Genomic DNA, 22,006 nt, shown 5'->3' on the forward strand with positions numbered 1-22,006 from the left:
CAAGGAGGAGAGGGGTTTCTGAGTGGAGGAAAAACCTTTTTGAGGCCTTCTAGAAAGTCTTTAACAACTGGAAACTTGAAAAATGTCTGAAGCATTGGAGATTTACGATATGCAGTGATAGCTGTTAGGTGAACAGCGGCAGGCCAGACTTGGTTAGATTTAGTAAATACGGCAGAATGATATCTTCCTGTACTGTGATGGGATCAAAGTTCCTCGTACGACACCATATGCAGTAACGTTTCCACTTAAAAGCGTAGCAAGCCCTTGTAGAAGGGTGCCTGGCTTCTTTTAAAATGTTCACGCAATCTTCTGGAAGATTTAGGTGTCCATACTGGGTAACCTCAGGAGCCATGCTGCCAAGTTTAATGACTGGATCGATGGATCGAAGGATGGAGAATTCTGCCCTGATATTTGGAGAGAAGGTCCGATCTGAGCGGGAGACGCTTGTGGTGGGTTATGTATAAGTGGAGTAGATTCGTATACCACAATTGTCTCAGCCAATCCAGAGCTAATCGGATCATTGTGATGCGTGATCTTAGTAGCTTTTGGATCACAAGCTTAGAACACATTTTAACTGATTTCAAAGATTTTTACCAAACCCCTTTTTACTTTTTCTAAAAATTGCAATTTAGAATGAAAATGTTTACGATATATTCTGTAGCAATGGTTTTAATCAATCAGAACACTTCTAAAGTGCACTACATACCCGTGAGGGTCTCAAGGCGCTGGGGAGTGGGGGGAAGGGGGCGCGGGAGGGTGCTGCTACTGACCGAAGAGCCAGGTCTTGAGGAGTCTTCTGAAGGCCAGTAGGTCTTGGGTCTGCCATAGGTTGGTGGGGAGGATGTTCCAGGGTTTGGCGGCGAGGTGGGAGAAGGATCTGCTGCCGGCGGTCGTTCTTTGGATGCGGGGGACTGTGGCGAGGGCGGTGCCGGCGGAGAGGAGATGGCGAGAGGGGGTGTAGAAGCTGAGTCGTCTGTTGAGGTATGCTGGGCCGGTGTTGTGGAGAGCTTTGTGTGCGTGGATGAGGAGGTTGAAGGCTATCCTCTTGCTGACGGGGAGCCAGTGCAGGTTTCTCAGGTGGGGTGTGATGTGGCTGCGGCGGCGGATGTCGAGGATCAGACGTGCCGAGGCATTCTGGATGCATTGCAGTCGTCTCAGGATTTTGACCGATGTTCCTGCGTAGAGAGCATTTCCGTAGTCCAATCTGCTGGTGACGAGGGCCTTGAAGACTGTTTTTCTACTTTCAATAGGGATCCATTTGAAGATCCTGCGGAGCATGCAGCGGGTGTTGAAGCAGGATGAGGAGACGGCGTTGACCTGCTTAGTCATGGAGAGGGAGTAGTCGAGGATGATACCTAGGTTGTGTGCGTGGTCGTGGGTGTTGGAGCTGTTCCCAGTGCAGTCAGCCACCAGGAGTCGTCCCAGGCCGAAGGGGTGGGTCCGAGGATGAGGACCTCCATCTTGTCTGAGTTCAGTTTCAGCCAGCTGTTCTTCATCCATTTTGGCGATTTGTGGAGGTTGGTCTTTGCAGTGTGAGGGTCTTTGGTGAGGGAGAGGATCAGCTGGGTGTTGTCGACGTAGGAGATGATGTTGAGGTCTGGCGACGTGGGCGAGGGGTGCCATGTAAATGTTGAATACCGTCGGGCTGAAGGAAGAGCCCTGGGGTACGCCGCAGATGATTTCAGTGGCATTTGAGCGGAAGGGGGGGAGGCGGACGCTCTGAGTTCTGCCGGAGAGGAAGGAGGTGGTCCAGTTAAGGGCCTTCTCTTGGATCCCGGCGTCATGGAGGCGTGTTCGTAGTGTGTGGTGGCAGACCGTCTCCAAGGCGGCTGACAGGTCCAGGAGGATGAGGGCCGCTGTTTCTCCATTGTCAAGCAGGGTCCTGTTGTCATCGGTGGCGGCAATGTGGGCAGTTCTGGTGCTGTGATTGCTGCGAAACCCGGACTGGGACGGGTCCAGGATGCTGTTTTTCTCGAGGTAACGATTCAGTTGTTTGTTGACGATTTTCTCTGTGACCTTCGCCGGGAACGGAAGAAGGGAGATGGTTTGGAAGTTTTTGAGGTCCTTTTGGTCCGCTTTGGGTTTCTTGAGTAAGGTGTTGATTTCGGCGTGCTTCCAGTTTTCCGGGAAGGTTGATGTCTCGACGGAGTTGAGGTGCGATGGCTGTGCCGGCTTTGTTGAAGATGTGGTGAGGGCATGGGTCTAGCGGTGATCCGGAGTGGATGGTGTTCATGATCTCGCTGGTGTCTTTGTCGTTGATCTTGGTCCAGGAGAGCAGGCCGTTGGTGCAGGTGGTGGACGTGGGGGCGGTAGATATTGGGGGCGTCACGGTGTTGAAGCTGTCGTGGATATTGGTGATCTTGCGGTGGAAGAAGGTGGCAAGTGAGTCCAAAAGGTCTTGTGAAGGCGGGATGTCGTTGTTGTTGGAGCTGGGGTTGGAGAGTTCCTTCACGATGTTGAACAGCTCTTTGCTGTTGTGTGCGTTGTTATCTAGGCGGCCTTTGAATGAAGCCCTCTTGGCAGTTCTGATGAGTTGATGGTGTCTGCAAGTGGAGTTCTTGTGGGCTTCACGGCTGTCCGGAGTACGTTTGCGGAGCCAGTTCTTCTCCAGTTTTAGGCCTGTTCGTTTGGAGGCCTTCGGTGAACCAGGGAGCCTTCTTGCTGGTGTGGCTGTGGGAGGGAGGAGCAGCTGGGAGGCGGGAGCGGGGAGGCCAAAAGCGGGCGAGGGGGGCTGGGCCGCAGGGGACACAGCGGCGGGAGCCGGGGACGGGAGGGGTGGCGAGGGAGTATAGAAGGCAAGAGGGGGGAACAGTGGGGGCCAAAACGGGGTCAGCTGAGGGCACAATAGTAGTATGAGTTCAAATGACGAGCACAGCAAAAATAACGAGAAGCAAAATCACAAAGCAAAAGGAGAAATGAAAAAGACCAGATAACGAGTCCAGAAAAAATATTGAGAAGCAATAGCACAGAGCATAGGCAGAAATGAAAGAGACCAAATGACGAGCAGGTCCTACAGCGGGCCTCGAACCCTGGCAACAGCAGCAGAGGCTGGCTGGGAGCACTGGCGCGATCATGTGGAGCTGCGCGGGGAGTGGAGCAACCTGCCTGGTGGCAGGGTTAGGTCGCTCTTACTGCGGCGTAGCGGCCGTCATATATGGGGTGGGTAGGAGGGAGGAGCAGCTGGGAGGCGGGAGTGGGGAGGCCAATGGAAGGCGAGTGGGGCGAGGCAGCAGGGGACGCAGCGATGGGAGCCGGGGACGGGAGGGGGTGGCGAGGGAGAACAGAAGGCAAGAGGGGGGGCAGTGGGGGCCAAAACAGGGTCAGCTGAGGGCACAAAAGCAGTATGAGAGAGACCAGATGACGAGTACAGCAAAAATAACGAGAAGCAATAGTACAGAGCAAAAGGAGAAATGAAAGAGACCAGATGATGAGTACAGCAAAAATAACGAGAAGCAATAGCACAGAGCAAAAGCAGAAATGAAAGAGACCAAATGACGAGCATGTTCTACAGCGGGCCTCGAACCCTGGCAACAGCGGCAGAGGCTGGTTGGGAGCACTGGTGCAATCAGGAGGGGCTGCACGGGGAGTGGAGCAACCTGCCTGGAGGCAGGGTTAGGTCGCTAATAAATAATAAAATAAACTTGAAACTTGGATAACCAGCGGAAATACTGGAATTAGTGGAAAGGCGTACACAAATGGAGTTGACCAGTCTATCGACAGGGTATTACCCAGAGACTTCAGTTCGAGAGCCCTGGAGGCAAAGTCTTGGCATTTTGAATTTTGAAACAGATCTAATGGTGGGGTGCCCCATTTTCGGAAGACGGAATCTACGACTTTGTCGTTGAGGACCCACACATGGTTTTCCTCGTGGAAATAGTGGAGGAAATCTGCTTCCACATTTAAAATTCCTGGATTGTGAAAGGCTGTAATGAAGAGCCCTCATGCCAGAGCCCAATGCCACAGTGTTTGCGCCTGGTAAGATAGCTGCATGCACCTTGATCCACCCTGTTTGTTGATGTAAAACATCATGGTAGTGTTGTCCATTTGATTCATCAGGACCTTTGCTTGTAGAGACAGAAGAAAAGCTTTGAGGGCCAGTAATACTATTTTCAGTTCTATAAGATTTATGTGGTATTTCTTTCCTTTTTGGGACCAGAGACCTTGGATGGTCAGATCGCTCATGTTGGCACTCCATCCTGTTAGAAATGCATCTGCAATGATTTTCTGAGATGGTGTCACTTTTTTAAAAAGGAACCCCCGTTAGCAGATAGTTCGAGTTGGACCACCATGACAGAGATTGGCATTCATTAGCTTGGATGTCAGGAGAATCTGACCTTCCCAAAAGCTTGTCCTCTGAGACCATTGATGTTCCACACAATATTTATGCAGGACGCCATTGATCCTAGTAGAGACGCTACCTTGCGAATCGTCTGCCAGGTCTGTTGCAGAATTAAAGAACTTTTGGTTTGAATTGAAAACACTCTCTCCTCTGAAGGAGACATCCTTTCTTTTCGAGTGTCCAGAGCAACTCCTAGAAATGTAAGGTACTGAACCAGTGTTGCAATGGACCTCTGTGCATTGACCTGGAGACCTAGTTTTACCCGGAGAGATGTTGTGGTGGTGTAGTCATCCTTAGCTTTGTGAAAAGACTCTGCTCTGATGAGCCAGTCTTCCAGGCATGGATATACGAAAATACCTGGTTTTCTTAGTTGAGCCGCAACCACTGTCATGCACTTGGAAAAAGTTTGTGGTGCTGATTTTAGACCAAATGGGAGCACTGCATATTGATAGTGGCGAGCGCCCACTACAAATCTGAGAAATTGTCTGTGACGAGGTAGTATGAGAATATGAAAATACCAGTCATGTACAGCTACTGCATAGAGCTAATCGTCTTTTCCCAAGTGCAGAAAAATATGGTGTAGTGAAAGCATTCTGAATTTCTCTCTCTTTATAAATTTGTTGAGGAACCTAAGGTCCAGAATTGGCCGAAACTGATGTAGGTGATTTTTCTCCTGGACCAAGAAGCATCTCAAACCCCTTTGTTACTTTGATGTTGTGGGACTACTTCTATGGCTTTCTTCTGCAGTAGAATTGATATTTCCTGCTTAAGGTCACGCATATGGGCAGTTATGGTTTGTTGTGGAGGGGCTGGTGAATTGAAGAGCGAAGCCCCTCTGAACAATATTTAGGGCCTATTTATCCCTTGTAATCTTTGTCCACTCATCCCAATAAGACTGTACCCACCTCCCCCACCGGAGTGGATGACTATGGAGGTGGCATGTGATGCTCATTGCTTCGATTGAGAACATTTACCCTTGGTCTGCGTAGGCTTGTGCAGAGAGGGTCTTCTTCTTTGAGTTCGGTTTTTAAAAAAGATCGTTGAGTTTGTCTCTGTTGTTGGACTTGGAAGGACCACCTAGGAGGTTGAACCCTATGGTAGAAATGTATTTTGTCCTTAGGTTTAAACTGTTTGAAGAATTTTTTTGGTTCCTCTATACCTACTGCTTTAAGTGTTTCTGCTTCATTTTTCATATGCAGCATTTCCTCTTCCATGTCCTGCCCTAAGAGGGAGGATCCGGAGAAAAACAAATCAGCAATCTTCAACGGGGAATCTGGCTTTAAAGATCAAAATCTCAACCAGGACGTTATGTCTTTGGGAAATGCCATGGAAAAAGCAGTGGCAGACGGCTCAACATAGTTACATGCAGCACTGATGGATTGATTTGAGATTAGGGAGCCCTCACTGATCATTACTTTATAATCCGGTTGTCTGTGCTCAGGTAGATTAGATATGACAGACTTCATTCCTTCCCAAATCTCCCAAATATATCTGCCCAATAATGCTGCTGAATTGGAATTGGGCAAATGTGTAGCTGCTGCACGACACATTTTTTTCCCAAGAGCATCCATTTGATTGCTTTCTTAGTGAGGTGGCGCCATGGTCTCTGAAGCAGAGGCGTGTTTCCTATGTACTGCTGTGACAATTATGTAGTTTAGTTTAGGATCAGACATGAATAAGTCTGGATCCTGAGGCTTAAGTTTGTATTTCTTTATTAGGCTCGGAGTTGCAGATTTGACTGTAGCCTGGGTCAGAAACCTTTACTGAACGATGTCTATAAGGCCTGGAAGAAGAGGTAAAACATGCAGCTCTAGGTTGCAGAGTTTCCAGTATAACAGATATGGATGGCTGAAGAGTATCAACTTGAATGTTGAGCTTAGAAGCTCCTCTGACCCGAGCATCTTGAAAGGTGAGGATATCAACTGGTGAAGATGCAGATGGAGAGCGGGCAGAGATGTTGGTGTAGGAGATGTTGCTGTATATGAAGAAGAGAAATCTGGAGATTCTGTTTGTGATGGAGTGGACGGTGACAGTGGGCGACTGGGAGATCTAGGTCTTGTGGGAGATTTTATAGGTGAAGGGTCTTTCCATTTGCAAATAGGTGACATTGTTGTCACTCTTAAGTGCCACTGCACAGGAGAAATGTTAAGAGGTTGTAAAGAAATTGGAAGAAGATCAGAAGGAGGGATAACGGGATGGACTGGTGGACAACTTGTATCTTGTTCTGGTGAGGAAGGGTCCATACTGTGTGAAGAACCAGACCAATGAGAAGAGGATGTAGAGATCTTCTTCTAAATGAAGTTCGACGCCGAGAAAGTGGTGCTTGACGTCGTACGTTGTCTCTTAGAAAAAGCCAGTGATCTTGGTGGAGAGACATGTCTTTTTGACATTGAGTGTTTCAACGTCGAAGTCTGGCATGATTGGGACATGAATGACGTGACGGCGAACGATGAGAACATGACGTCGACCAGTGAGATCGTGATGTTGATCGGCGTCTTTCCGTCCAATGAAGAGATGCGGACACTGAAAGAGAGCATGACGGTGGCGCCATACCTGTCTTTGGTGTTGAAGAAGGCCTTACAGTCAATAAAGACTTGAACATCGATGTGCCTTTGAGGTTGACCGTTCCTTCGAAGGTGAGTAGGACGATAACACACTTCTCAACATTGACATCGACTGCTTTGAAGTCAATGCATGACGATGATGGTGGCAGTGTTGAGAATGATATTTTTTGGATTAAGATCTCTTCTTAAGTGAGCCTTTATCCGTTTTGTGTCTTTTCCCAGAAGGATGAAGAGAAGGAGACCTCTCCAGTCTTTTCCTTTTTCTCATTTCTTTGTCTGCCTTCAAACCTTCCATCCATCCATGAAGTCTGACATCTTCTCTGTCTTTAAGTGTCCTTTCTGACATTTTACTGCAAATGTCACACCCTTTTGTGAGGTGTTGAGAAAATAGACACACCATACAAACCTTGTGGGTATTGGGAGAAGCTTTCTGCCACAGGAAGGACACTTTGTGAAGAGAGCTGGCATATTTGACAGAAGTTTCCTCAGAAAAAACAGTAAAAGTATTTCACTTGACAGAAGAGGTGATAAAATGTCAAGAAAAATACTTTAAAAACACAAAGAGTATTTTAAATTAGTAATAAAGGTGGGGGGAAAAATCACCAGTCAGGCAAATATTGTTCAATGAAATGGTTTTTAGAAGAAAAAGACGAATAAAGATTTATTGGAAGAAGAAATCTTCTCCATACGCATTTGTTGTGTCTCAGTACTATACTGTCATGAACATTTTTGTTACAGAATGTATGGGAATTAATGCATAAAGTAAAAGCACTTTATTACACATTACCACTAACTTTCGGTGCTGAACCACCACTATCTCATTTTGTCATGGAAATAGTTTTCCATTAGGAGTATAGAAGTGTTGTACTCAGAGTTTGTTGAACCAACTGTAACACTTGAACTTTGCCTAACTTTTTGTTGGCAAGAGCAGGATCTTACTGCCTCAACCCTTCTTTTTCTTGCATAGTATTATCTGCCATCTTGTATTTCTTGTCCAATCTGGGGATCAAAGCAGCTACTGTTATAATTTGTATTAGTATATTGAACTCAATAAACATGATCGTAGGTATAGCTTTGATAGATTGCTGGACCGTTTTATGAAGTCATACAAAAAGCAGACGGTTTTCTTTGCTTGTCATAGGGGGCTTGAGTCTTTCTATGAAACCAAAGAACCTAGTAATATCATCCAGTGGTAAGTGACCAGAGGAAATCCGGTCAGTTCACTCACCAGGACTATGTAATCGTCCCATTCACGTATGCAAGCTCTCAGGTTTTCCTAATGCTCTCCTTTCGCAGTCATCTGAATATGGATCATCATCTGATGAATTAGCCTCAATTTGTTTTGGTGGCAGGTCTTCCTGCAAACAGAATGTTGAAGCACTGGACTTGCATTTGATGGCATTGCCTCTGCTGGCTGCTGAGGCTCTGAATGTGGTTGTAGTATAATTGGTGATGGAAGACGAACATTCTGAGGAGTCATCAATGGTAGGAGTGTAGACATAGGATGGTTCAGCGGGGAAATTAGCATACTCATTTCCCATTATGTTGTGGAGATTTGTAAGTAGATCGAATGGCGCTGCATCATTAGTTTATGGAATTCTTCACAGTCTCCCTCATATGGGTTAAATTTACCCTCATGAAGGGCATAATTCCTCTTACTATAATCATTGGTAGTTGGGGTGATAATGTTGTGGTTATGGCTGGTTTACACTGTGCTGTATTAGGTCTACTGGAATGGACTATACTGCTGTCCACTCAATAGCAGTGTAGCAAGGGCCTGAGGTTGGCATGTTGGTTGGGCAAGAGTGTTCTGGCAATATTGAAGATGAATGTCCTTTATCTAAACACTCTTTTCCTGTTTTGGGACCTGCAGCGGCCAACAGGACTATTGGTCACGGAACAGGAGTCCACGAGGCAGTCATCAGCGTTGTTGGCACACACAAAGACAGTTGTTCTATTATGAATGTAGGTGGGATCAACAAAGCAGCAACACATTAGTGTTTTTTTTTTCCAACAGCAAGAATATTGTCAACAGTGAAGTGATTCAAGGGAGAACAGTTGACACGGACTTTAACTTTTGTGTCGTATGACAAGATGGTGGTGGAACAATAATCGATGTACACTTAGATGTTAACTTTCTCTTGTTTACATCACATTAGGTTCAGGAGAGGCATGCGCATGTGATTTTTTCGAGAGACTTTTTGTGGATTTTTACCTTTGGCTCATAAGTTTTTTCATCCATCGATGATGCCTACTCTGGTGGTGTATAAATCTCCAAACGGTGCTGTGCACTTTCTTCTAATCCACAGAAGCAGTGCTTTGGATGCTGTCATTTCTAGAATAGATGTTTGAGGCCACCTCAACAGCCTTCCCTTACAATTAGGGAGGGTTTTAGAAGAATATTTTATTCATATGTAAGCAGTCTTTCAGTTTGTGTTCTGGGTAAAGGCAGTAGGTGCACATCCTGTGACAACCATCAGTGTAGATGGTCAATTTTCCCCATGCCTCATGGGTTATAACAAGGGATTTTGTGTCTTTTTCAATGAGGATATTATGTTTCTAAAGTGTGACTGGAATAAGGCCTTTCAAGTTTGGTGTATTTCATACTGCTACTGTAAAGTTGCCACAAGATTCCCACCACAACAATGGCAAATGACTGCAGCATGTTATGAATAATTTACTGCTATAGAACTTCAGGTATTGAAGCGATACAGTTAACTACCTCTGTAAAACTTTGCAAACATCAGTCCACATAGGAATGGGATCCCACTCATAAGAATTACTCCAGCTAAAAACTGGCTTCGCATTTAAGAGAAATTAAATGGCACATACTAGTTGTACAATACGGGGTAGGTAAACATGGAATTCTGCAAAGAAACTGAATAACTTGTAGCCATTTTGGCACAAAGTGCTATATAGGGTTTGATAAAATTAGAAAAGTCAATACCTAGTGAGGTCATCAATGGACAGCACATATATACTTTTTGTCAACAGTGTATAAGCATGTCTAAGATGAAAAATTCAGCTGTGCGGAATCTGAGGTCTTGGTTTGGAACGGTTGCCTGACCTATTTACTCACATAAAACCATAAATCGATCTGTTGTCAAAGTGCTCTAGCGCGGAGTACGCCACAGAGGAAGTTAATTTGATTACAATCAATGCATATCAAATTCACAATCTGGTACTTACTTGTGCTGGTGGAACCAACATAGGGTTGTTTTCCAAAATAATTACTTGCAGATGGCGTAGTTTTCTATAGCAGACAGGGATCTCAGTAATTCTGTTACACGAAAAGTCCAGCTTTACCAAGGGAAGAACTGCCAACTCTGTTCACAAAACAAAACAATCAGTTGTAATGATCTTCCACACACATTCAATTGTCTATCAAAATAATTAGGCATTATACCTCACCCTCTGGTAATAGGTGAAGATTGTTTCTTCTCATATTTAGCTCTCTAAGCGAGTGTAATTTTCCCATTTGCTGTGGGAGGATCTGAAGTTCATTGCAGCTGATATCCTGTAAAATGAGATCAAATAAAGACAGATATTTGTAATAAACTACATGAGAGTAATCAAAGCACAATATAGTTTTAAGATGGAGAATTGACATGGCATGCAATTCCTGAAGCATTTTGACACTTAACTATGCAAACATTATGTAAGCTCATCTAAAAGACAAGCCTAACCTCCAACGGCATGTTTCACATAACACTCACTGGAGGTTGTATGCACTGAATTCTGAAAGATGGAAGTTACCCTTATGACAACTCTTCTGTTCTTATTCCACAGCTTCTTTCCAATTATCAACTTTGTGAATGCCAAATCACGTGATAACATAGCTTTTTGGAGGCTAGTAGCTAATGGAAACCATGTAGGGAGAGTGGTTAAGGACGTCTATTTGGACGAACAAACCTGGGTCAACCACTTCACTAACTTGTATAAAAAATATGAAGAGCTCCCCTCTGATATGAATGCCCCAAGCAACGTACTCCCAACAGACTATCTGGATTTCACCTTAGGTGAAACAGAGTTGGTAATAACCCAAATAAAATCTGGTAAAGCCCCAGGGTTAGACAAGATTCCAGGAGACTTATATAAACATGATCTAAAAGTATGGGTACCTTATATCAACCACCTGTGCAATAAGTTTTCCCGTAACCCAGACTTTCCAGAAAGTTGGATGGGAGCCGAAATAGTCTTAATTTTTAAAAAAGGAGACAGGATGGACCCCTCCAACTATCGTTCAATCAGTTTAATGGACATACTCCAGAAAATCTATGCACGACATATTTTACTTCGTGTCAATGATTGGCTGGATGAAAATGCAATTTTAACTAGATATCAAGCTGGATTCAGATCCAAAGTCAGTACAATAGATCAAATCTTCCGATTTTGTTGCCTTTACTGGAAATATGTTAAGATCAAAAAGGGTCAATTATATGTCGCATTCGTCGATTTAAGGGCAGCATTCGATTTAGTGCCTCGCAAGTTATTATGGGAAGTATTGAGTGCAGTAGGGATGCCCAACAATTTAATAGTTCAAATCAAAGAGCTATATAGAGGCAACTTTGCGAGAATCCGTTGGGGCCCTAATGGAGAACTAACCCCAAAAATTCCCATTGAGCGTGGTGTTCGCCAAGGGTGCGTTTTGGCACCTACACTCTTTTCCCTTTTCGTGAATGACATCCCCTCATACCTTGAGGGATGCGAAAATGATTCTCCTAAACTGAATGGTGAAAAGGTAACTTCCCTACTATTCGCAGACGACACTATTTTGATTTCCCAAACTAAAAGAGGTCTCCAGGCTTTATTGAATTCCTTCAGTGAATATTGTAGCAAGAAGGGACTGGAGATAAATGGGAAAAAGACTAAATGTATGGCCCTAAACACTACTAAATCAGACAAAGGCTGCTTAACCCTTAAAGGAGTAAAACTAGAATCAGTCCCCCATTTTGCATATTTAGGGGTGACACTGGACTCCAAATTTTCCTGGAAGGCTCAATTGGAAAAAAGTAAAATGACATTTTCCCAGAACGTTAAACCCATCCTTAGGGAACAAAGCCTGAGTACCAGTAAAGCCGTGTCGCCGGCGGTTGAACTTTTCAAATTTAAAGTACAGCCAGCAGTGCTTTATGGTGCAGAAATTTGGGGCCCTGGGTCCAAGGGCACTTTTATTGTCCTGGACAATAATTTTATGAGAAGTTTGGTAAGGGTTCCGAGAGGCACACCTACTGTGCCCCTTCAACTAGACCTAAACTTTAAAAGGACAGACCACCACACTATAATACGCCCATTGCTCCTGTGGGTTAGGTTATGGCGGGTACCCGAATTACAAGATTACAGGGATGGGCTAAAAGAAATTATGGAGCTTGATAATCTTAAAGTTATCCCGTGGTTTAAACATGTCAAAACTTGGTTTACTAACTTAGGTCTGAAACATTTTTGGGAGAACCCAGACCAACTACCATCTGATCCGAAACAAATATTAAAAAGGGCCTTCTGGACCTTTGTTGCTAACATGATCAAGAGTGCTCCAACTGGTGGGACCTTAGTGACAAAGTTTCTCACTTTTAAGGACGAACCACTATTTGAGACCTTTTTGAATGAAATAGAGCCGCCACTCGCAAAAACTTTATTTTTAAAATTCAGATATGGTAATCTCCAAATAAGCTCAACCTTGGCACGTTGGGCCAGTGGCCCAAATGTTTCAAATCCAGTGACAGATGAACTTTGCCCTATGTGTGATAGCCACCAGAAAGAAAATGAGCAACATATCCTCTTTTTCTGCCCAGTATATGCAAAGGCCAGGAAAAGATGGATAAAACCAATTTGCCTAGTGTTAGGCGTGAGATCATGTATACAGGCCTTGAGAATTTTTTCAACTAACACAACTCAACCTATAGTATTTAGTGTTAGCAAATTTTTACATTGTATTTTTTTCCAAAGGAAAAAACTGGGATATCAATTGTAAACGGGATCAACTCCAGAGATAGAACTGACAAACTTTTTTAGCTATTAGTGGGGGGCCCACTGCTGAACTCTATGATTGTTTGTGTATCGATTGTCTCCAATATGAAATGTATTGTTTTTTAGCGAATGGTTTTTAGTTCCATGCTGTACAGTTTTATCTTGTTCTTTTTTTTTTTTATCGTATGTACACGTACTGTTCTTTTATGGCAACATAGCCGAAATAAAGAATCTTGAATTAAATGCCTTGCCTCTTCGGTGGAGAGTACATAAGTTACCTATCTACTGCCATGTTCTGAATAAGTTTGCTAAGTACCTCTGGAAGGGCTCATTTCGGTGCCCTCAGCACTATATGGTTTAAGTCTGAAACTACAAACACTTGCAGCCATGGGAGCGGCTAAAAGGCTCAAAACAAGATGTTTTGTGATGTAAAAAAAAAAAAAAGAAATCAGCCAACCATTGCAGAACAGACTGGAGAGCAAGAACCCCAAGCCTTTCCAGATACCCAGTCACGCACAGCATTTTTATCTTATTTAAGTGGAGATGCTGCCTCTTGGGCAATTCCCTTTGTTAACAAGGATGACATGTTGTTGCGCAATGGGAGTCCTTTAAACATTGAGTTGGAAAAAATCTTTTATTGCAATATTATAACTAGGTCGGCTGATCATGAAATCCTGGAACTAAAGTGAGGTAATAAAGGCTTAATTATTATCTACCCATATGGCCGGAAGCAAAGATGGCAGGAATCTACTACCATGGCTTAAAAATGAATGACGCGTTAGCATAAATTGACCTTTGCCACGTACCTGTACAGACCTCATTAATCTCACCTTAGGACGACTAGACCACCGTATCGCTGAAAGGCAAGGGGAATGCAAACAATTTGATAAACCAATTCTAAAATCCAGGGAGAAAGTAAATTAGTCTGGAGACAATTCTGAATCCATGAAAATAGGGACTGTCCGGAGTCCACTGTCCAAGCATAGTGCGACAAAAGGCGAAAAAATGGGTTATGCATATGCTGAGGAAATAAATGTCCACCCAAACCAGACTTCACTAAACACAATTCAGGGGCAAACTAAAAGTCCCATTGTGCAATCAGGAGTCTGCTTCAGGAACTGACATCCTTTCTCCTGACTAACGGTAACCAATATCGTACAAACTGCAGTGCCTCGTTTCATACTCTAAGCCAAAATTAAACTTTCCAATCAAGAGTCAGTTGTGGTAGAAGTTATAATTGAGGTGGACACAACAGGTACCTTCATAGATGACAAACATTTCGATCAGCTGGGGATATAAATCCAGCACAACAAATAGCCGGAAGCAGTGAGGGGTGTTGATGGAACAATGTTAACTTCGGGTCCATCATTCGGCAAAATGTCCTTATAATGCTATGGTGTACGAAGCAATGTTTTGTCCTGATGAAACTATACAGTTTGATGTCATTGACTCTCCTCAATTCCAGTTGATCCTTGGAATGTTGTGGCTCACACTGTACAATCTTGAAATTAACTGGAATCAGTGGCATATAGCATTTAACTTATCCTTTTACAAGGACATGTGTAACAGTAGGGAAGATGGTATCCATCATTTAGATTATACAGCTGACCAAAAGGAATTTACATTGCCATTACAATACCAAGCATTTGCTGATGTGTTCAGTGAGTCAAAAATTGCAACCTGCCCCCCACCCCTTGACCTCAACAACCTGTGCTTAGTAGAGGCGGGTGATGTCATAAACCCACCTGGTGCCCACCTTGCCCTCACCATCATGGGCCACACTCACCTGCCCACCAGTACCGATCAGGAACCCTGTGGCAAACGACATTCACCAGGGCCCCACTGATGGTGGCATTGCAGCCACTTTATCTCTTTGAAAACTACCAAGCTCGCCCCTGCCCACTTCAACAGGACAGCCATCAACTAAACAGTTCTGCTCAACTCTAAATGGCCGTCTTCTAGAATTGACTAGGGCTAGATGGCCGCCATAGCCGAATTCTTGCAAGACTACGCAATCTTTTGGAGGTCATCTTGGATCAGTCTCTGTTTAAGAACACTGTGACAAGCAATACCTGGCTGTTATTGTAAAGCAGTGGTCAGAGGAGTCTGCAGCACAGACAAAACAACAAAGGAGTTTCTTGCTGGGAAGTAAGGAGAAGAGTTTGTGTACCGGCACTGGGCCAAGGCGGCAGGTTGGTGGAGTTGTAGAGGACATGGATCTGGTAGTACGGTTCAATTTCATTTAACAACAGGATCATTTGACAGTGTGTAACGCAGTGAGGTCTTCTGTTGAGGAACTCCAGGACAAGGTGAATACTACTGCGAATATTGAAGCTGGTGCTAAAGAAACGACACTACACTACTAACAGAAGTGTGAGAGTTCTATCACAAGTTCTGAAAGACATACTGCATGGACTGGATTACTTACTATTGCGCTATGTTGATGCTATGTTGATGCTGCAATGATTAATTGTAACCCAACTGTGATGTAACAAAGGGATGATACCTGTGATACGTAGTGTGATGTAACACAGACTCTGAATCAGGAAAAGAGAATTGATTCCACTTTAAACTTGACATATACTTGGCGTTTATTCCTAAGAACCTTAAACAAGATTTATTGTTTATGTCCTGTACATAAGCTCAAATGATAAGGCATTGCCCACTGACATGAGAAAACTATCAAGCTATATATGTTATATATTACTGTGTTCCTAATTCCCTTCCACTTATCTAGCTATTCTGATACTCTATTGAATTTCTAATCCGAGTCAAAGCTGCTGGCATTGGGCTTCTGGAAGCTACTGCTTCTGAGGATCCTTTGTCCTGATATCACCGCCCTGGGTCTACCTCCTCCCTGAGAAACCTTGGACTGTTTGAACTGTGTTACATAGGTGTAAAATTAAGTTGAAATTAAATAAATGAAGATTCAATATTGAGAATAAAGAAGCAGGTTTAATCCAAGAAGGAAAGGTCCCATCCATCCAGTGGGCAACGTCAGGTCCAACTGACCAGCTTAACATAATGATCACCAGCCCCAAGTTCTATCTCAATGGTGCTACTCAAATACATACAGATTAGCATAGGCAGTGAAACACGAGTATGTACATACAAGTACATTGCTGAGGTACATTGTACATTACTACACACCTTCCCTCTTCATGAAACAGAAAACTAAGTACAAGAAAAAAGAAAACAAACAAAAAAAAAACATTAAGAAAAACAACTATAATAAGAATCATGACAAAACATAGTCTTTGAATTAAGAGGGTTGTCTAGAAGCTCTTCTTTCTCTTTGGCATGCAACTGTCCTGGCATCTTTGCACAGAGTAGACTCCTCCGCTCGTGGTGAGGATAAGTTTAAAGACAACACATTATTCTCATTACCTGCAATGTTTGTGTTCTTGATAACCACAACTCTGTATAGATTCCAAATGCATGAATCCTCTGTCTTAATAGCATTAGTTACAACTTTAACTACTTTATGCGGTTTCTGAAACAAACTGAACCCCTTTCCACCAAAAGGTGCTCTTATCAAGACAATATCACCAACTTTGACTGGGGTGAATTTAACACTTTTCTTGGAATCAAAAGTTGCCTTGCGTCCTTCAACCTTTTCGCGTTCCTTAAGTTTCAACTTACCATCGGAAACTGACAGACCACTCCTTGATTCAGCTTTATTAATCCCATAAGGAGTAATCAAGGTGTTAGGACACCTACCACTAAACAACTCAAAAGGAGTGCGTCCAGTGGTGGCATGAGGAGAAATTATGTATAGTTCCACCTTTTTAACAATTTCCTCCTTCCAATCTAGACAATTCTGCTTAGCCATGGAAATGGTTTCTTTAAGGACACGATTAAAACGTTCCACCATACCATTTGTCTCAGGATGGTATAGTGAACATCGCTTTTTTTTTTGTAAAAACAATTTTTATTGGCATTTCAGAGTAGAGCATTGCCGTATAATAAACAATACATACATCCATATCCGAAAATGTGGAAGAACAGTTCTTTTCTGAATACATGCCTTTTATGATAACAATCCCACAACCAATCCCTCCCCATATCCCACCCCCCTTGCCAGTGCGCCAGTGTCCTCTCTCTCATCAGCCAATAAGCAACAATCTGTCCCTCCCTCAAAGCAGTCGAAAGGAGGAAGTAGGTGATGCATTCCATCGGGGGACCTAAACTCCCAGAACCTCCGTCGGTACTCGTGTCAGTTGTGTACCGTACCGGGAATGGGGAACCTCACAGCCAAAACACCCTACGGCGTCGCTGCCTCACCATCCTCGCTTTGGTCACCCTCAGGCAGTTGCAGCTCGGTCACAAGGGCCTCCCACGCCCTGGCCGTCTCTAGCGCCCTGTCATTATCTAATCGCCTGGCCTGTTGCAGCCGCAACGCGCTCTCTGCTTTCGCCCACCGCTCCAGGGTAGAACTCCAGCGTGAGTAGCTGGGGCCCCGGCTGGATTTCCAATGCATGGTGATTTCCCGTTTGGCCAATATCAGGCCCAAGTCGTAAAATTTGCTGGTGACCCGAGTGCGGGGGGTGTGAGGGAACCACAATAATAAACAAACGCCCATATCCGCTTCAATTTGCCGATCTGTGACAGCATTCAGGCAGGCCCCCACCGCCTCCCAATAATCAGTTAGCTTCACACAAGACCATAACATATGGGCAAAATCCCCACCCTTCCATTCCACATCTAGGGCAGAGTGAAGACGCGCCCTCAAAATACTGCGAGATCTTAACCGGCGTCAAGTAAGCGCGGTGGAGAGAGAAAAATTGGACCATCTGGAACCTGGCATTCCTAGTGCCTTTCCATGCTCGCCGCAAAAGCTGCGGCCAAGTCAATTCAGGGATCGGTCGCCCGATATCCCCTTCCCATTTGGTTTTCAACCCGTCCAGGGGCTGCAGCGTTTCCGTCGACAGCCTCCGATAGAGACAGGTGACGGCCTTGTAGGTACCAGCCGCCATAACCACATACTGACAGCTCTCAGACGTCGGTGGTTCAGAAAGGCCCTTCTTCCAGTGATTCTGGATACTAGCCACTAGCGAGGCGTGCAACAGGTAATCCCCCCTCGGGAGGCCGTAAACGTCGCGCAGCTCCTGAAACGAAAGCAGCGATCCCTCCTTATACAGATCGCCGACCATTTGCAGGCCTAGTGCTTCCCAAGTCGCCAGCGCCGACCAATCCCCCCCATGCGGGAAGGCGGTGCACATCCCTAGTGGGATCTCGGGGGCATATGGGCGAGCGACGCCAGATCGCCTATGGCACCGCAGCCAGCAGTTGCGAATCGTCCGCTCTTCCCCCGTGAGCAGGGAAAGGTCCAATTTCTGGTCCAGAATTATAAAAGTTATGATGTGTCTCGGAAGGAGTCCGCCTGCAGTCCCCTCCGGGCCTCTGAATTCTAAAGCCACCGCTCGGGTAAGCCACTGCAACTGGGCCGCTATATAGTACCATTCGAAATCAGGGGCAGCTAGTCCCCCGTCCAATCTGGGGCGCGTCAAAGTGGCCAGCGCCACTCGCCTCCTGCCCGTCCTCCAAATGAACTCGGTGAGCAAGGAGGGTAGCCTGGTGAACACCGATGCCGGGATCCAGACCGGTAGCGTGCGAAACAAGTACAGTAGGCGGGGCAGCGCCACCATTTTTAGTAACGCCACTCGCCCTGCGACCGACAGCGGTAGCGTCCGCCAGAACCCCATGCAGCCCCGCAGGCTTCGAATCGCTCTCTCAATGTTACCCTCCAGGAGGTCCAACGGTGACCGGTATATGTGCGTGCCTAGATAAGGGAGGCAATGATATTCCCATCTCAGCTCATCCTCCGGCTGGGAGTCGTCTGTTCCTGGCACCAACGGAAAGAGGCAGGACTTCCCCCAGTTGACCCTCAGTCCCGAGAAGCGGCCAAAATCTAACAGCAGGCGTCTAGCCCCGCGCAGGGCGACGTCCGCGTCAGCCAAAAACAGTAGGCAATCGTCGGCGTAAAGGGATATGTAGTGGGTGTCGCCTCTCAGTTGAAGGCCCTCATAGGCATGGCCCAGGCGGGCGTGAGCCGCCAGGGGCTCTATAGCTAACGCAAATAGGAGGGGGGACAGGGAGCATCCCTGCCTGGTCCCTCGCCCTACCCTATATGGGGCTGAGATAGTAGCCCTGTCTTGACTCGGGCCGTGGCCGCAGCATAAAGCAAAGCGGTCCACTTCACAAACCGCTCGCCCAGGCCGAAGGTCTCCAGCACGCGAAGCAAATACGGCCACTCAACGCTGTCGAACGCTTTCTCAATATCGGTCGACAAGACAGCGGCACCCGGTAGACCAGCAACATAGCCCCCCATGATCCGAAGCAGTCGACGCACACAGGTGGCAGTAGTGCGTTGGGGGATAAACCCTGCTTGGTCTGGATGCACTAAGGCGCGCATGTGAGCCAGCAGCCGCGTCGCAAGAACCCTGCTCAAGATCTTATAGTCCGTCGTAAGCATGGACAGTGGTCGGTAGGCTGAGCGTGAGGTAGCGTCGCCATCCCGCTTCAGTAAGGGGATTACCAAGGCTTCTCGGGTAGTCGCAGGAAGGGTCCCAGTTTCCCAGGCCTCTCGGTATACCGCAAGCAATCGCGGTACCAATATATCTGCATAGGCTGCATAAAATTCGATCGGCAGCCCATCTGTGCCAGGAGTCCTGCGGCGCGCCATCTGTTTAATGGCCACCCGAACCTCACCCTCAGAGATGTCCCCGCCCAAGTGAGCTACGTGCTCAGGGTCAAGCCGGGGGAGCCGCGCCACCCGGAGGAACTCATCCAACTCCTCTGGCACACACGGCATCGCGCTCCTATAGAGGTGCGCGTAATACGTGAAAAATTGGCCATTGATCTCCGATTGAGTGTAAACCTCGTTCCCGTCCGGAGTAGTTAGAGCTACAATCGGGGTGCCGCGGGCTCCCGGAGCGGCCAGGCAGGCTAAGAGTGAGCCCACTTTGTCGCGTTCAGCATGAGCCCGAACCAGGAACTCCTTATAATCGAAGCAGCGCAACTTCTCCGTTGCCGCTGCCACTTCCTCCCGCGCCGCCGAAACCGCCTCGCGAGCTTCCGGGGTCGCGTGGTAACGCCTCTCCTCCTCGCGTAAGCGATCCTCGTTCCACGTAAGGTCCTGCAGGAGAGTCCTGCGGACTCCCGCGGTGGCTGAAATGCAGACTCCCCGAACCACTGCCTTAAAGGCGTCCCATTCCATTGCCCTACTGGAAGCCGTGCCCGCGTTAGCGCCAAAATAGCCATCCACCCCATTGCCTACCTCGGCCCTAAACACCGCGTCCTCCAGTGCCAACGGGTTCAATCGCCACGTCGGTATAGCTTGGCGTTGCCACGTCCATTGGACCGCCACCAGGCAAGGGTTATGGTCAGAAATTGTCTTAGCCAGGTATTCACTGTGGCGGACCAAGCATTGAACATCCGGCGTGCATAGAATGCTGTCAAGGCGAACATGAAGCTCGTGCGGAGGGGAATAGAACGAGAAATCTTTCTCCGTCGGGTGTTGGGTTCGCCATGCATCAACCAGGCCCCAGCTACTCTGCCATTCTCGCCTGCTCTGCGCAAGCCTGTGCGCCGCTGCTTGCGCCAGTGGAGGGTGAGACCTATCCAACCCTACATCAAGTACAGAATTAAAGTCCCCCCCAGTAAGACCGTGTTGGCTAACACTGATGCCAGTTTCCCCGACAGGCGTGCAAAAAAGGCAGGTTGGTCCACATTGGGGGCGTAGATGCTGCAAAGCGTCACATCCCTCCCGTCCAGGCGGCCCTGTACTGCTACGAACCTCCCCTCAGGGTCGAGCACTGTCTGCAATGGTTGAAAGGGGACCCCCGCCCGCACCCAGATCAAGACCCCCCTCGCAAAGGCCGAATAGCTCGTGTGGAATAGCTGACCCCGCCATCTGCGCTGTAAAGCCCGCCCTTCACGTTGGTCAATATGTGTCTACTGTAGAAAGGCTATTTGTATCCCCCTACGAACAAGATAGGCATGCACCTTGTGGCGCTTCAGCATAGAGTTCAGTCCCCGCACATTCCAGGTTACACACTTTAGGTCAGGTATGGTCCCCATTCACAGCAACAATTGCAGTCCTGATGAAAGATAAAAGTCTAGGCACACTGACAACCCCCCAAAACCATCCCTTGAACACCCCCCAACAACCCCATGTCCCACCCACCCCCAGAATAGGCCCCAAACAGCTGAGACCCATCCAAAAGTCAATAACCTTAGTACAACAGTCTCCGGTAACTACCAGAGTCCCACAATAGGTGTGAGAAAGGGGGGGGGGGGCGGCCTGTCGCTACACCCAGCAGGTCTCGAGCTAACCATGCCACCAGGTCGGCCCTCCTCGTGCGCCCCAGTTGCCCCACATCCCCACCCCCGCAAAGGCATAAACCATCAGCAGCGGAAGGGAACCCCTCCGCAACCCCGCAGCACTCTGCACATCCCAGTCAAATGCCTCCGCCCCAGGCCCAAACAAGGGTCCAGCTGCAAATACAATACCAGCACGACGGGTTCTGAGGGTCATTCGTCCAATAAGCCATCAGCTGTCCCAGGCGTGACATGAGGCGGCCCCGTACCACCAGCGCCCGATTCCTCCGAGACTGCCTCCTCCGAGCCCTCCCGGGAGCCCGTCTCCGCTGCCGACGTCGCTGTCACTGCCTTGGAAATAGTAGAGACCGCCCGAAGGGCCTCCTTGCGTTCTAGCTCGGTCTGCGAGACAGAGGGTGTCCCGGCCTTCGGCGGTCGCCTCCTGGGTCTTCTGGGCCGCTTGGACTTCTTTGTCTTCCTCCGCTGTTCCTCAGTCGCAGGGCATCCGTTCCAGCCTTGTAGAGCTCCAGCCAATCCCACACTTCGTCCGGAGAATTGTAGAAGGAAGATTTACCATCCAACATGATCCGCAGGCGTGCAGGAAAAAGAAGTGAATAGCAGATTCCCTCCTCCCGTAGTGCTCTCTTGACTGCTAGAAAGGTGGAGCGCTGCCTCTGTACCTCGAAAGAGTAATCCGGGTATATGGAGACCTGAGCATTGTCCACCCGGTAGGGCCCTAGTACCCTCGCCCTCTGTAGGATAAAGTCACGGTCTTTGTAGTGCAGCAAGCGCGCCACCACTGGTCGTGGAGGCC

At 47.0% G+C, this 22,006-nt stretch overlaps 1 protein-coding gene across 1 annotated transcript in view; it reads right to left on the bottom strand.

The window, feature by feature from the left end:
* The window catches only part of LRCH2 (leucine rich repeats and calponin homology domain containing 2), a 973,671-nt gene that overhangs the window by 666,055 nt on the left and 285,610 nt on the right, over positions 1-22,006 (bottom strand). The window contains exons 4-5 of the mRNA XM_078688532.1: positions 10,315-10,420; positions 10,093-10,229 (exon numbers count right to left, since the gene is read on the bottom strand). Of these exons, the coding sequence (XP_078544658.1) occupies positions 10,093-10,229; positions 10,315-10,420 (243 nt within the window). The remainder of the gene's footprint in view (positions 1-10,092; positions 10,230-10,314; positions 10,421-22,006) is intronic.

Source organism: Lissotriton helveticus, chromosome 4_1 (assembly GCF_964261635.1).
Source record: "Lissotriton helveticus chromosome 4_1, aLisHel1.1, whole genome shotgun sequence".
Taxonomy (NCBI): Eukaryota; Metazoa; Chordata; class Amphibia; order Caudata; family Salamandridae; genus Lissotriton; species Lissotriton helveticus.